General features: G+C 32.5%; 1 protein-coding gene across 2 annotated transcripts in view; it reads right to left on the bottom strand.

Moving 5' to 3' along the window:
* SEPTIN7 (septin 7) overlaps positions 1-16,512 on the bottom strand; it is a 70,461-nt gene extending 53,949 nt beyond the window's left edge. For both annotated transcript variants that reach the window (XM_010988083.3, XM_031455176.2), the window contains exons 1-2: positions 16,494-16,512; positions 15,069-15,171 (exon numbers count right to left, since the gene is read on the bottom strand). In XM_010988083.3, coding sequence (XP_010986385.2) covers positions 15,069-15,078 — 10 coding nt within the window. In that variant the 5' untranslated portion in view covers positions 15,079-15,171; positions 16,494-16,512. The remainder of the gene's footprint in view (positions 1-15,068; positions 15,172-16,493) is intronic.
* Positions 16,513-16,794: the final 282 nt, after the last annotated feature.

Consider the following 16,794-nt stretch of genomic DNA (forward strand, 5'->3'; position numbering starts at 1 on the left):
TTACATCTTTTAGAAAATAAAAATGTTTATTCTTATAAACTTTTCTTTTTTAGGGGAAATAAACATGTGAGACATTTGAGAATAGACCAGGAGGGTAAGGATGGCAATATGAAGATTCTAAAGGGTACTAGCCTCAAAATACATGAAAAGAAATGTTGGATGCAATGAAGTTATGCCTGAGTTTGGACACTAAATTATTAATTCCTACTTATCTGTAATAAAGTAATATTTACTTACATACTAAAATGTCAGACATCCTAATCATAAGACAGCCTTGTCCTAAGTCTCTCAAGGTAACGTATAACTACAATCGATTCTTCCTCATTGGCTCTGCTAAAGGGAAAGCAATAGTGTTGCTAATGCAAAATAATAGAGAGCTATGATCAGTCCCACCAGCTCAAACTCTACTTAAACAAAGAATCTATGGAAACAACTTCAATCAAGTTATTTATTATTATTTAGGAAACATTTAAGAATAACAAAATTCAGAATTATATACATCCTAGCTTAAGCAAACAAAATTATTTAATAAAATATAAACAGAATAACTAGCTGTAGCATTTTATATTTCTTTATAATTAATATTTTAAGATCTGTTAAGTGATCCAAATTAATGACTATTTCACATGTATTTGACTTTGAAATGCACTATATATGGTCTGCAACAAAGTCATTATCATTCCCTTATTTTACTGAACTTCAAGGGGAATTAACTGAAATTAAATTTTTCTGCCCTTGTTAAGACAAAACACTGAAATACTTACAATTTACGATGATGCCAAATACGTTATAAAAATTATGGAATAAGAGTAACTAACTAGAGTCTAATACTATACCTGTAGTTTAACATTATCAGGTTAAAATAACCCATGTCCTCTTTATCTCTGAAGTCTAGCCCATTAAAGCCATGCCATCATCATTCAAGAATACTACATTTCAAGCCTAAGAATGAAACACTCATGAATGTTTGTTCATAATGGCTTTGAAGAAAGTCACACATCAATAATTAGTTAAAGTCAAGTTCCTTGAGATCCTTGGGCATAAACCCAAGATAAGGGCTCTGAGAAGTCCTACAATTAAAGAAACTGCTTATCTTTGTTTCACCTAGCAACTCCTCAATTTTGCAGCTTTAGATCATTTCACCCAACCCCTAAAATATTTATTAACATTCAACACATAAAACATACTTTAAGACATTATACGGTATAATTCTTTGTTAAATTATTTTCCTTAATCATATACAGTTACAGCAACTAATATAAATAATGATATTATATTAGTTAAGTAGAAAATTCACAGGCAGCTTAAACCTTGATTTTTCATTTGCAAATTGCACATAAATTACAACAAAGAGATGCTCCTCTTCAGTTTTATCATCAGTGGCTTGGAAAAATCCATTTCATTACACAAACTATGTAATAAACACATATAATGTGTTCAACACCATCTTGCTAAACTATGTAAAGTCTCAGAACATTAGAACTGGGACAGTCCTTAGAGATACAAATCAAACCAATTTCTAACACTAGAAAACTAAACCAAAGAGAAAGTAGCTGACTGATGCCAAGAGTACAATTGGTTAAGCAACAAAGCAAGAACCAGAACAGTGGTATTCTAACTCTCAGCACTCGACTCTGCTCCTCATGTAAAATCTGCTTCTAAATGAAGTCTCTTCATATTCCCCATTGGACTCTCCCATTGGATAACTATGCTAGGGTTTAGGCAAGAGGAAAGTCCAGTGCTTGAGAGGGGCTATGGACCACACTGTGCTCCTGTTCTGTTCCTCACCTTCCTACTCTCACTTTTCCTGAGATTTGAAAGCAGTTTTACTCAAATTCAAATCCTAAATCAGCCACAATATGTGATCTCAATAAGATACTTATTTTATGAGTATAGTGCGAATTTTATTAGCTTCTTTTAATAAAATTTATTAGCACAGTATTTGACACTTTAAAAAAATACTCAAGTGTTACATATTAGGAAGATGCAGATGTTAATTTCAACTGAGGTAGAGATGAGACAGTGTCAAGCTAGAGTTCTTAAAAAGAATGCACATTAGTGTCATTTAAGAAATGACAAAATAGATAAATATACCCTACCTAGGACCTAAAGCCCAGAATTTAGGCAAGTATTTCCAGATATATTTGGAACATGCTTCCCAAAATGATTTGAAAGGCAGATGAAACTAAGAAACTCTAGTAAGTTTAAGACAACAGTGGGCAAAATGCCAGATTACACCATTTAAAGATGGCCTGTGGAAAGGACCCTAAACAACCAGATAAACCAGGAGGAAGTATCACACACACAAACACACCAAAAAAAAAAAAAAAAAAAGAGAGAGAGAGAGAAAGAACTGCAAGGAAAAAGTGGTCAACAATACCAAATGGGAGGTTAAAGGGAAAGTGACTAAGGGACAACAAGAAGGCCTTTTACTGACCTTTAATAAAAGCAGTTTTGTATTAAGGAGAGAAAATGGTGAGAAGTGATGAATGGGAAATTTAAAAGTAAAGATTTATTGGGGGGTAGGGTATAGCTCAGTGGTAGAGCACATGCTTAGCATGAAAAGGTCCTGGGTTCAATCCCCAGTCTCTCTGTTCAAAAATGTTAATAAAAGAAAATGATGGAATAAATATTTGACTTCTGTAATATAAAATATAATAACAATTAGGGAAATTTTTAAAAAGTAAAGATTTATTCTTTTTTTACATCTGGCTATAAAATGAGGTAAATAAAAATATGTAATCAAGGGAGGGAGCTAGACTTTGCTTTTTAATGTGCTTATCTCTGAAGATTTATTCTATCAAGAACATTCTAGATTATATTAGATACAGATTATTTCCAAGGTAGTCTATACATCTGGGATTTACTATAAGACTACTTCATTTCCTCATAATCTATTAGGGCATCCTTTGACATACAGAACTGTGTCCATGCTAACCCTAAAATGCAAGCTAAACAGGTTCCCTATGTCCTGGCTCTGCAATTATCTAAACAATGTTTACTTATTCTAATTACAGTGATTGACCACCAGCACTAGGAGCTAAGTAATAATTCTGCTGTGTAGCTAGTAGCAAACATTCTAAACAGCCACTCAATAATTACCTCATTCAACAAGCCAAAAAGTTTGCACTTGCTATGCATCTAAAGCTGGGAGGCCTTAAGGAGGATGTTTATGATATTTCTTAGGATAAAATTACTCTTTATATAGCCCAGTTCAAGTGGATAACTACCCTTTTTAAAATGTATCCTCATGTTACCAGAAAAATCTAAATGCCTAGTTGGAAAATTTTTCATGATTAATTATTCCAAAATTGGATTATCACAATTTTGTGCTCAAAATGTACAGCCTTACTTAGGCTAGGGTCTGCAGCCTTTCCTAGGCTGGCTATCAAGTTTCTGTAAGTTCTTCTGCTAAACTGAGAAACAGGTGAAATGGACAGATAGAAATGTCTGTGAGTTCTCTCTCCCCCATGTTCTTCTAAATTCTTCACATCATTGCCTGAAATTCTAATTCATTAAATATTCTCTTTCAAAAATCAAGTATTCTTATTAATACTATCAGTCTTTCATATGGGGAGGGGGATCAGACTTTTCCTCTAATTTCTAGTTGTGTCCAGTATTCACTAAGGAAACTAAGAAGTTTAATTTGGAGAGAAACAGAGCTAGTTTTTAAATCTGTGAATCATAAAAAGTAAGTATTTTGTCAAAATATCAGAGTGGAGGGCTCTGTGAAACTAGAGGGCAGCTTAAGGCCAATGGCCACACTTGAGGGTAAGTAAAAGGAGAGAGATATAAGGAAGGAGATAAGAGCATAGCAAAGAAGTTATTTTACATGAATATCCAGTGGATAGAAAAGAAGCAGCAAGGAGTTGATTTTTCATTCTACAAAGTGGTGCTAAGGAATGGCTTTGCAAGTGCACAAAGTTTAATCATCTGAACTAGAATGACTCATAAATTCTTTCAAGTTCCATAAATCTATTCACATACCAAAATTTATACCTTAAGGACCAGCAGTGGCTTGTGTGAATCACACTGGTGACTATGTGAATCTGTCTCACCAGTATTTCTTTATATATATATGCAAATATATGAGTATGCATGGTTATAACATTCATAATAAAACAAAGAAATTGTTAATGGTGTAACTATGCTTAATAAAAAGCTAGACAAAAAATTTTCAAATCAATTATCAAAGGCATGCAAATTAAAATGAGAAGCCTTCGTCCAATGCTAAATTAGCAATGTCACTTTGCTTTATTTAGCATTTTAAAAAGATTTCTACTCAATATTTGCAATGATGAGACAAACAAGAGCAGTTACACATCTGTGGTAACTATAAATTGGTATAAAATTTTCAGTTCACATCTTTAGCACGTCAGCTACTTCAGGGAATCAAACACACAGGGAAAAACACTGCAATAATATTTTTTAACAGTAAAGTAGTAGAGGGGAAAGGAAGGGAACCTTTCAGGGATCACAGAGTTCACAACAAAAACAGGTTGAGTGTAGTACTCATAAAAATAATATTAACCAGCCACTGAAAATTAGTTTTTAGAAACTCATTTGACATCAGAAAATGTCTGCCATAGCTTTAGGTAAAGAAAGTATATAAAAATATGGTATTACAACTGTGTAGAAGAGAGAGAAAATACACCACAATTAACAATGGAGACCTTTTCTCTTTTTAAAAAATTCCATCCACTCCTCTATTACGATTTCTAATGAAAAACTATTTTGTAACAAGTAACAGTTTCTACAGGAAGAATATTTTAATATATTTGTTATATCAAAAAACACAACTACATTTCAAAGAAATATACAATTTGATTCCTTTCCCTGAACGTTAATGTATGCTTGGAGCAGTACTCTTTAAACTTTAGAATGGAGAGTAAGGGCAGCTCTTGTTGAAACATTCCTAGGAATGAACATCCTGATTAGGCAGCCCAGATGATTTTCACTGAAAGGGTCAGAGAAATACAGACCTAGTACAATCAAAACTTAGTTCATTTAATTCCTTTGTGTATTTGGCCTTTTAGATGATTAAGATTTTATGAAATTTCTTCTTTAGTCTAAAATTATCTATAATAATGGCCTGAACCAAGAAATACTACTGTTAAGTGTTGAATGGTATTAAATCTGATTTATTAAAACATGATCCAACAACAACAGCAAACATCAATGTATATGAAAAATTTAATTTTGAGACTCAAAATTAAAGTCTTACTGTCAATCTTTGATAAAAAGAATCCCAAAGACTCTTTATACCACTGGCATTAAGTACCTAACACACTCAAGGGAAAATAAGATACTCAGAAGGTTTGCAAGAGACAGGATTTAACATTGTAGGAACTATAAAGCAAGTGTACTCTTAAGACTCATGATGTCACATAAGTAACTTCAGCAAAATACTTAAACTTCATGTCTTTATTGAAATGTACATAATAGCAAGTACAAAAATCAATTTTGTTAATGAGAATGCAAGCTACCCAGCTAAATCTTATTTACAATGGGGAAAAGAAAAGAACAAATTCTCAACCATCTTTCAAATTAGCTAAATCTCAAGCTCACCAGAAAAGTTTTACCAAGCAATCTAAACTGAATTGTAAGGTAAGGGCACAACATGTGTGCCTTGAATGTTTATAATCAAAGGAGTTCAACCAAAGCAGTTCAAAGTAAAGATTAATCAAGTATTTAACCTGTTAGCTGCCATATCATTCTCAACCATCCTGATCTTTATCTTCTCTTCATCCTTGGTATTTAGTATTTAGATCTTAAAACTTAGGTCGTAAAAATACACTAATAAATATATGCTTAATATTAACATTTTATTTAGTTATTGATTTACTAGGTACATTTTATATATATATATCCACACACACACACACACACACACACAGAGTACATGTACAAAGTGCATTCATATACACAGTTATCTCAAGCCCTCTGTGAAGTATAGCTAGTTACACATAGGAAACAGTATTATGGTCCAAGTGTCTCCAATCTACCCTTGTCCCACACATCAGGTTCTTAGGGGATGTGGCTATCTCGGTTTGTTTTAAATTTCAGGGCAATGCGTGGTGTAGAAAGACCAGGTAAATGTTTATTGTGATGAAGATATAGATTCAAAGTGATCTGTCCAAGGTTAGAAAGCTTATCTGTGGCAAAAATTTGAGTTTAAAGCTAGGTTAAGTACAATATTCTTTTTACTTTAGCAGGTATTGTACTTAGTATTATAAGGCAGATTTAAGTCAGTTTAAATGTAGAAGCTGATTTTCACAGTATGCTAAAAACATAAATAACAAACATAAGTATAAATAGCTGTTTTATAAAATTTCCAAAATAAATAAAACATTTGAAATTTAAGCACAATATGAGCTACTGGCTTCAGGACTCTAATCTATCCTATCAGGCAGTAAGATGTTTTCCCCATTAAGTCCAAATAATAGTTTTCCTAACTCTTTACACAGCATACTAAACATATACTACTAAAGCATTTATTAAATTAAATTGTAATTAGTAGTGTGTGTTTCCCTGGAAATTCCTTTAAAAGTTGAAGTGGTCACTTCCATTTTTATATCATCAGCTTAGTCAGTGTATATCAGCTGAATTGCTGACCCTTCAATTAAAATCTATTCTCAGGACCATGACAGGAATGCTATGGAAATCTATTATGCTATTACTGTAATTATTACCGTCTGTAACATAGTAAACAATTTATAGTCTCCTATCATAAAAACTTGAGTTAGTTAAGAATCATGCTCACATCTGATTCTTTGAAATGCACAATTATTTTATGTTTATTAAATGCTTACCTGAGAGTTCTAGGCAGTGTAAGACAGAGCCCCCAAATCTAAAGTTTTCTTCTTCCTCCTAAATATTAACCTATTTGTATCAATTATTAGTAAGTTTGGAGGCCATCCAAAAGTTTTCCAAACTTAGTTTGTCAAAACATATGTAAATGTAACAAATGGTACCTCTACAACACTAAACACAGCTGTAAATAACTTTCATTTCCAAGCTAAATTTTTCCAAAGTTTTATCTCCATTTAGTCATTTTTTTCTATGGCAGCCCCAAATTACAACTTTATCAAATTTTTTAACATAATAAAAAATTATTTCTTCTATTCATATGCCAGTTAATTCTATAATACAGTTAAATACTAGTTTTTAAAGCCTTCAAAATTATTTCAGTTTTTTCTTCCATTTTACTTCCTGAAAATATTCAGTACAAAAATCACTATCTGGGGCTGAGAAAGACAGGTGAACATGCTAGAGGGAGGGTCACAGTGGTCCAGAGCAGAGTCTCAGAGCCTGCAAGATAAGGATGGCTTCCAAAGGGGCCTAGGAGAAGGCCTGAACCCAACGAGGATGAGGAGGGCATCTGTGTAAGAAGAGTGGCCTGGTATGGCGGGGCATAGCACTTCAGAGGGGTGAGCAAGGATACTCCATCAGAGATGGGGAGAGAAGAGTTAGAGGGATACGGCAGAAGACTAGTTACATACAAGGGAATTGATCAAGTAAGTAAACATATTAAGTTAAAAATTGTGAATCACTATACTGTACACTTGTAACTTATGTAATATTGTACAGCAACTATATTTCAATAAAAAAGCTGTGTATTGTACTTGTTAACTTTTGTGTTTAGAATTGTTACAAAATTGATTAAAACATATTTCAGCACAAAAATCACGATAAATCAATGCCACATATTTCCAATTACCTAAAATACTTTGTAACTATAGTTCCCAATTTTTAGGTGAATAATAACCCCTTTGATAATCTAAATATGCAATCTCCTTCCAGAACATAAATACATGATAAAAATCTCAATTATATTTCAGGAACTTTAGTCAGTGAACCCATTTAGTGCCCCTTTTCCCCCAAAAAATCTGGCCCATGGTCTTAAGCAGCTTAGTCACTGCTTAAAATTATTACTATTATATAGTAAAATATGTCAAAGGGACTTGAAAAATACTTAAAATGTGTTCCTGTTTTTCAGAAATAAAATTGGGGTAAAATTAACATCAGCTATTTTAACTACCTTTGAAAGATGGGAGACAGGTTATACCTTCCCAACCTTTAAAATAATTCTGAGATTCTGTATTTCACTGGTGAAACAAGTATGATATACTGACTTAAAACTCTTCTCAACAAAATCCACCTACTGGGTACCAAAAAAAGTACTGACAGAAAACGTCCTGCTTTGGGACAGAGTAAACCTGGTTCCTAACACACACATATACACACTCAATCTACAAAAGCTTTGGAAAGAAAGGTGGACTAAGAGTATAAAGGGGAAATTCTGACCTCCTGTGGTGCTGGACTGTCTGTAGTAATAGGTAGAAGAGACAATAAGACCACTTCATATTTAAAACTGTATTTCAGAGACATGTGATATGGCTACCTAGGAAAGGGACGGACCAATCTGACCAACAACAGTATTTGATCTCCATGCCCTAGATTAAAGAAGATTTAGAAATTTCCCCTTAAGAATCAAGAAATAGTAGTCTGCCACATCAAGTGGAAAACCACACAAAAACAATCTTCTGTGCGAATTCTATTTCCATCTGTAAAGAGGTTGCTTTGACAAGAGTTCCCTTCATTACCTTGTTTTTAAAGTCCTAAACACTTTCTTTGCATAGTGCCCAGTCATTCTAGACTATGTAACTTTCTCATGTTTGTATCTAAATCTAGCTAATTAAAATCAACAAATGTCCCCCAACTTTTATTTCAGTCCACCTACCCAATGAATTGTGAGTATATTCAGTATTAAGAATACAATTTCTGTATGGCAAAAAATATCAGCATTCTCACCTCTCTTCCTTAATTTAGCCCACATACTATGAAGTTTATCTTAATTAAAAGGGTGGCTGTGTTTTTAAACTTGAGAGTACTATAAACGGTCTATTTTCAAAGATAGAATATGAATGAAAAGCAAAAATAGATTAAGAATTATAATTTGAGGATTAAGCTATACATATTTTAAAAATCACAATGAATGTCTTTTTTTCCTTAAGCCTACTAAATGAAACTGGGATATCATCCAGATTACATTTCTTATATATGTCAATCCAGGCATTGCCCCTATTACAAAATTAAAAGACTCCCAGTCTATAAAACTATTTTGTGTTTGTCTGAATTACACTGCTTTATGATTAAGGAAATGAAATTACATCAGGTAAAGAATTACGTGTGTAAAACATTAATACATTCATCACTGAAAAAACCATTCACCATTTCTCCATGAGTTAGTAGTATATGATTTGACAGTAGTATGCTTTTTATCTATAAAGTATTATTTCTCTAAACTCCAATAGCATTTGGTTTATACATTTCTTATGTCACTTATCACATTAATGATTCACAGTGCAGTTAACTTGTATACTTTTGTCTTCTTCTACTATTCCCTTAGTGTCTACATTTATCTTTACATTCTTCCCTCAAACATCTAAAACAGTTACAGCATCCATAAAATTGAATAACCTCACCTTCAAATATACCATAAATCTCCTCAAATTCAGGCAAAAAATATTCTTTTAAAAAATATTTAGTAACACAAAAACTTTTAAGAAAACAATTTGCCAACATGTGTCAAGAGCCACAAAATGTTGGAACACTTTGCTACAGTAATCTTACTGCAGAGACCATAAACAAATAAATAACGATACTGCCCTCTGCTCTCAATACACATACACGAACCCTGTGTGTTTAAAGATCTTCATCACCATGTTATTTGTAAAACTTAATGTTCACTGGTGGAGAAATAAATTACAAAAACTAAGATATATTCAGTCACAAATTATTTTCATTTTGCTTTTCCTAATTTCTACAATAAAACACATTAACTTCATTACAAAAGCACTTAAAAAATGCAGATAAAAAAACCCAGAAGGAAAACAAAAATTTAAATAGTAGGTATGTGATTTTTTTCCTTAAACTTTCTCTGCTTTGGTTAAATTATTTCTTTGAAATAAAATTCACATAACATAAATTTCATCAGTTTTGAAGTGCATAACTCAGAGGTTTTTCTATATTCACAATGTTGGGCAAATCATTGGCTAAATTACTTTTATTACTGAAAGTAAAGTAAAAATACAGAGCTCAAGGAAGAAAATTTTAAAATATTACTCAAAGCATTTCAAGTGTCCAACATATCTTAACTTCAGAATTAAGCATAACACTACTAAGTGCCCTAGATACAAAATGCACCTGAACAGCCTTGATACAAAACAAAAGTGCCAGCATTACTTTTCAATTTTTTAAAATAACTCTGGATGTTATTACATCAATTCAAACACCAACAAGAAGGTGGGGGGAAGCTATCTACTACAGTCAATGTGTCACTGACTAAGTACCTCCTGAACTTTTACTAGTAGGTCATATACAAAAAACACATTATGATAAACGTTGAATCCCTAAAATGGCTAAACTAGCATGTTCTAAGCTTCCTTCCGCCAAAAAAAAAAAAAGAAAGAAAGAAAGAAAGAAAGAAAGAAAGAAAGAAAGAAAGAAAGAAAGAAAGAAAGAAAGAAAGAAAGAAATGTCAATGATATAGGTCAAATACACTATGACAACAAAGAAAACCTCTGCTACAAAATTTTTGCAAAGCTTAAGATTATAAAAATAATCAAACTATGAATTTTATTTTCAAATAATTCAAAATGACAGATTTAATATCATTTGCTCTTCAAAATATTTTCTGGTTAGATAAAGCAATCTATATATTCCTGAGTTCTACCTCCTTGAAAGATTTGAGTAAAATCAGGATCTTACAATTAACATTTTATTCTCAGAGCATAGGCAAGTCTAATTAAGAAGCATACAAAGGACAATAAAGTTCCAAGCCCAAATGAGTTTGACACTTTGCTTAATTAGAGAACTAAGTGTCTCCATTGTTTGATATGCCTGACATTGGGTTTTAAACCAAATTTTTAAACAAAGATTCAAAATCAAGAATTCCAACTCTTCATCTGGGGGAAATCAAGATCTTCATAATCTAAGCTTGCACTATTATAAAGTTACATCTTAGGGGTCAGATACTAAAGTCAATGTGCAGTGCAAATTAATCTTGAAACTGCTCTCTGAATCATCTATAAACACAATTACATATAAACTGACAACCTGTTTTTCTTCCTGCACTAAAACAGATACCTGTTTCTTTGAGCACATAAGAAGTAACTAGTTCATATTAGCGTACCTAGACTAACTCAGCAAGGTAAGATGCTCACATATGAAAGTACATGGAAGCTGAAAATGACTGGAGGAATAGAAAATTAACCTCTCTCACTTCATGCTCACCCTAGGCCAGACACTCATTCCAGTGGAATGACAGGATAAAATTGCTTGCACAATTTAAGATATCTAATTCTCATTCATTTCCTCTTTCTCTCTGTCTCTGTCTGTTCCTCTGTCTCTTTAATTTTTTAGGGAAAACAGAATATCTAGTTGAAATCATACAAGTTCAAGGCATAATGGATGCACTCTACTGAACCCTGCACTATATGCAGTACTCCCAAATAAGCTTCTGCATAGTGCTTAAGAACACACCAGACTGTGAAACAGTCTGCATGCCTCAGTTTCTTCAACTCTAAAATGGAGATAACAATAATACGTACATCATAGGGTTGTTGTTAAGGATTGTATGAGTTACATACATAAAGTATGAGTACTTTATGTACTTGAAATACTGCCTGGCACATAAGTTATGTAGGTACTGGCTATTGTTTTCCCACTGGACTGCCCACTTTATGTTTTTCCCAATAGTAGTCTTCAAAATCTGCCCTACCACAACTTCTTTATCCAGTCATCTGTCGATGAGCATTTAGGTTGCTTCCATGTCTTGGCTATTGTAAATATTGCTGCTATGAACACAGGGGTGCATGTATCTTTTCGAATTAGTTTCCTCTAGATATATACCCAAGATTTCTGGATCACAGGGTAAGTCTATTTTCAGTTTTTTTAAGCAATCTCCATACTGTTTTCCATAATGGTTGCAACAAACTACATTCCCACCAACACTGTAGGAAGATTCCCTTTTCTCCAAACCCTCTCCAGCATTTATGGTTTGTGGACTTATCAACGATGGCCATTCTGACCTGTATGAGGTGATACCTCATTGTAGCTTTGATTTGCATTTCTCTGATAGTCAGCAATACTGAGCATTTTTGTGGTATATATATCTATATATACATACACAAGAATACTACTCAGCCATAAAAAAAAGAATAAAATAATGCTATTTGCAGCAATATGGATGGACCTAGATATTAACATACTAAGTGAAGTAAGCCAGAAAGAGAAAGAAAAATACCATATGATATCATTTATGTGTGGAATATTAAAAAAAAAAAAAAAGACACAAATGAACTTATTTACAAAACAGAGACAGACTCACAGACATAGAAAACAAACTTATGGCTACCAATAGGGGAAAGGAGGTGAGGAGGGATAAATTGGGGGCTTGGGATTTGTAGATACTAATTACTATACATAAAATAGATAAAACAGCAAGGTCACAGGGTATAGCACAGTGAACTAACTATACTCAATACCTTGTAATGGCATATAATGAAAAAGAATATGAAAAGGAATATATATATATATATGTATAAATGATCACTATGCTGGACACCAGAAATTAACACATTGTAAATCGACTGTACTTCAACTAAAAACAAAACAAAACAAAAAAACCGCCTCCTCAACTATGGCACTAATAATCTCCAACCAGGGACAAGATCTCCCATACCTTTAAATGTCTATGGCTCAATTTCTGTATGGACTCTACTAACTCATATTTACTTCCTGAAAATGTTACTTATCTTTTTATGTATACTTTATGTTGTCATATAAATTATAAGCTCCTGTAAGGGAGAAAATATTGGAATACACATCATGACTCTTTTACATAAAAAGCCACTCAAGTAAATACTCAATAAATATTGCTTATGAGGCAAGGTTACTGGATAAAGGTTTTCCAACAAAGGACAAAGAGATAAAGAAATCAAACTGTTAAATACAGATACTCAGTTTGTATCAATGTATAAATCTCAAACCAAGATCTATCATAAGAGCCAAAACTGTTCTAAGCATAAATCCCAAAAATAACAACTTACCTCATAAGGAATAGCTTGTAGTCTCTAAGTTAAGAATATTAAAGCCAAGGTTAGTTTTAGCTTTCTATAATTTATAAACAACGCTGTCAGATTTGGCCTAAAGTCTACAAAACACACAATGTATTAGACACTTACTAAAAGGTAACTATGTGTTATACATTGCAACTATGTAGGTGGAAAGATTTAGACCCTGTACTCAACAAGTCTATACAAAGATAGCTAATTAAACAGTAATGTTCAAGGTATAATGGGGAAAACAGAGTAACAATATTAACACCCATTCTCCTTTATCCTCAGTTGAAGTCTTATCAAGGAAGAGAAAAAACAAAAGCTGTAGTTGACAAAAGCGCTGGCCAGAAAAACTAATAAATGAGATACATTCAGAAACTGCATACATTCTCTAAAAATCAAAATCAGCTAATTATTAAATATTTTTCACCTGGAAAACTGTCACAGAAATTTTAAACCAAATATCTGGCCTTGATTCACAGATATTTTATTCCATTAGGATATATTTTAAAATTACTCTTTAAAGTAAATTTTAATGTCAAATTTGGGGGGGAAATTGCTATGGTTCTAATGGACCTAGGAAGTTTTCTTACAAATTAAAAAATAATCTCATATTTGTCTACAGTTTGTTATTTAAGAACACTAACATTACATACGTAAAGGTAAGATGTATTTCTTCATATATAATGATCATGATTACAAACCTATGGAAGAAGAGGTATGTATGCTATGCACATTTTATCCATCTGTCTAGACCCATCTTTGCTCTACAGCAGCAATCTGTAAGCTAGGTGTACTATGCTTCTTACTCAACCAGAGAAAAACAAGTTAACCAACTCTACCAAGTATCAAGTTTGCAGACTTTGTACCTCCAAGTTTTAACTATGCAAATTATTATAATGCAGATGTTTCCAAACAGCCACAAACTGACCCTCAGGTAAAATATTCTCCTCGGTTGATAAAATATTCTTCCCTTCAATGGAGTATTTTATACCTAATTCAATTAATCTAATTCAACACCAAAATAAACATACCAGTTGAATGTAATTAGTAAAATTTAATGTGCACTACATAAAGGCCCAGTCAGCATCAACTCAACTTTCTTTGTCAAGAATAGTCAATCCTATTCTGCCTTTCACCTTCCTAAGACAAATAGAGAAATACAACAAAATTGCATCAAACTTAGGAGTTTCAGTGAGGTGAAAATACTATATAGCCAATTAAGACCAAAACTGTCATTTAAGATTACTAATTTTATATATGGTACAGTATTTTTTCACATGTAATGATGATGTTATCAACCTACAGTCAAAATACCCCTTGACAATCTCTTAAAATGGACTATAGGCAGGGGAAGGTGTTCATAGGATACAACACACCCATGAGAAAAATGAGACTGAATTAAAGAACAAGGAGAGTCATATTTTATTCATTCCAGGGCTTATACTCAATGAATGAATTCCCAGGGTAGTCATTTGCATGATTATGATCCTCTACATCATCCCTCTTTTTCAAATTCGGAGAATATATGTTTAAGTTCAACACTCATGTGGTATGACTCTACTGCACTATATGAGCCAGAGAATAAAATTATCCTGGGGTAATAAGTAACCACCAGATGCTCTCTCCTTTCGTAGCATTATCAACTGAAGAGAACTTCTTGTATGCTCTTTCACCACCCCCCCCCAACTACTTCTTAACTTTTACTTAGTTTCCAAAACTGTGCCGTCTACAAAAAAAAAAAAAGAGAGAGACAAGAAAGTACTTAAATCCCATCATGCCATCAAGTTAAATTTTTAAATGTATTTGCACAACAAAAGAAAACATATAACACATGATCTCTGCAGTTATTTGGGCTACTGTTCACAAATCATTCTGAGCAGCTCATTAATAGTTTAAAACTTAAAAGTCAAAACCCAGTTTTAGTGAGAAATCATATCTTACCCACAACCATAAGTGTGAATTCAAACCCTCTCTTCACTGATTTTCTGTATACTTGATTTGGGAGATTTGCAAATCCCACATAGCCTTCAAGGTTCTTCTGTTGCTGAGAAAAGCAAAAAAGGGTCCAGTTATTTATGTTTCCACAAAATGCTTCTGTCACACTTTCAAATTCCCTTCATTAACTTATTTTAGAAAACTCAAACTGTTATTCACATGGCAAATCAAACTGATTTTATAGTGTTACCAATGAAAGTATTAGTTACTTGCAGCAATGGACAAAATGAATTTAGCATGATTGATCGACAATATAATAGTCAAGAATAAAAACCCAAGGGAGTAAAATAAAAATTAAAGAAACCTGCCTCAGAACAAAGATTTTACTCTATAGTGAGTTAGTAATAATAACATTCTCACCAATCAACCAAAAGAAAAAAAAAGAAAAAAAGACTTTTCACAATAAAAAATTCAAATCCCTTAAAATTATATTAAGAACTCTTTTAATTATCCCCTTGGCTCATACTAATTACTACAAGCATGAGTTTCTTGAAATTTGTCTTCTAATTCATGAAATAAAATCAAAATGTCAAATTCAGAATTTTTCATAAACTCTTAAAAGCTCTCATGATCAATGTCAATCAGTAAACAATATCTTTCAAGCTGTTTATACCAGGTCTAATTATGTCACTTCAAAGTTTTCACATGATCCTGCTGCCTCCATAATCAGGGACAGGTTTGAAAGTAAGTTTTAATTCAGTTTTTTGTATGGCTTTTAATTCTTTGATGACCTCAACAATAGTTTCATGAGTAATTCAAAGAAACCTACTTCTAAAATGGGTGTAGTAAGTCTGATTTTCAACTTACCCATTGGTGAGAAAAACTGTCCATAGTTCAGACCATCTGAATGAGTAGAGTCTTACTGATTAATTTTACTTAGAGGTAGGTCTTATTCATCATTAAAATATAACAGCAAAATATTCCTAAGAGATGCACATTTCTCTTAAAGGTTTTTGCCACATTTAATTCTCATCCAAAAAAACTCATACAAGATCAAAGTATTAATTCAGTACATTTGGATTTAACAAAGAACAACAATCTGCATTCCTCACTAGTTTTACATATGTAACTAAATATTCCATCCATAACCTTTTATCCTTTTTAAAAATCCATATAAACTAATTTTTAAAACAAAATGTTGAGAAGATAAGTAAGCCAATTAAACTAAAAAGCTAATTTTAAACATACTATTTAGGATACTGATCAGAATATAAGGTTTTAAAATCAAATACTTGAAAGCCTATGTGTAGAGATAAAATTTTATGTATTATATTTAAAGCTTCCTTGTTTCATACTTCATCCAACTATAACTGAAATTTAAGTTAACTTAGACTGAAAAAAGTCTCTGTATAAATTATGTAGTATACTCACAGCTACTTTGTAAAGACAACATTTCCATCATTCCAGTGTTCCAGATTCCAACAGAACAGATCCACAGAAGAACAGTAAACAAGGAATTCCAAGAATCATACATGGCACATTCAGCCCGAACAGGAGAGGAAAATCCATTGGAACACAGTAAAAAATAGAGGGGAAAAAAATGAAAGTTACTTACATGTAACTCAACAAATTAGAGGTAAATTACAAGTAAATTGAAGGCAAGTATTTTTCTATTCATGTCAGGTATTTCTAATCCATTTCATCAGCTTGCCTGATGAAATACAGAACCAAA

The sequence above is a fragment of the Camelus dromedarius genome, chromosome 7, assembly GCF_036321535.1.
Source record: "Camelus dromedarius isolate mCamDro1 chromosome 7, mCamDro1.pat, whole genome shotgun sequence".
Lineage (NCBI taxonomy): Eukaryota > Metazoa > Chordata > Mammalia > Artiodactyla > Camelidae > Camelus > Camelus dromedarius.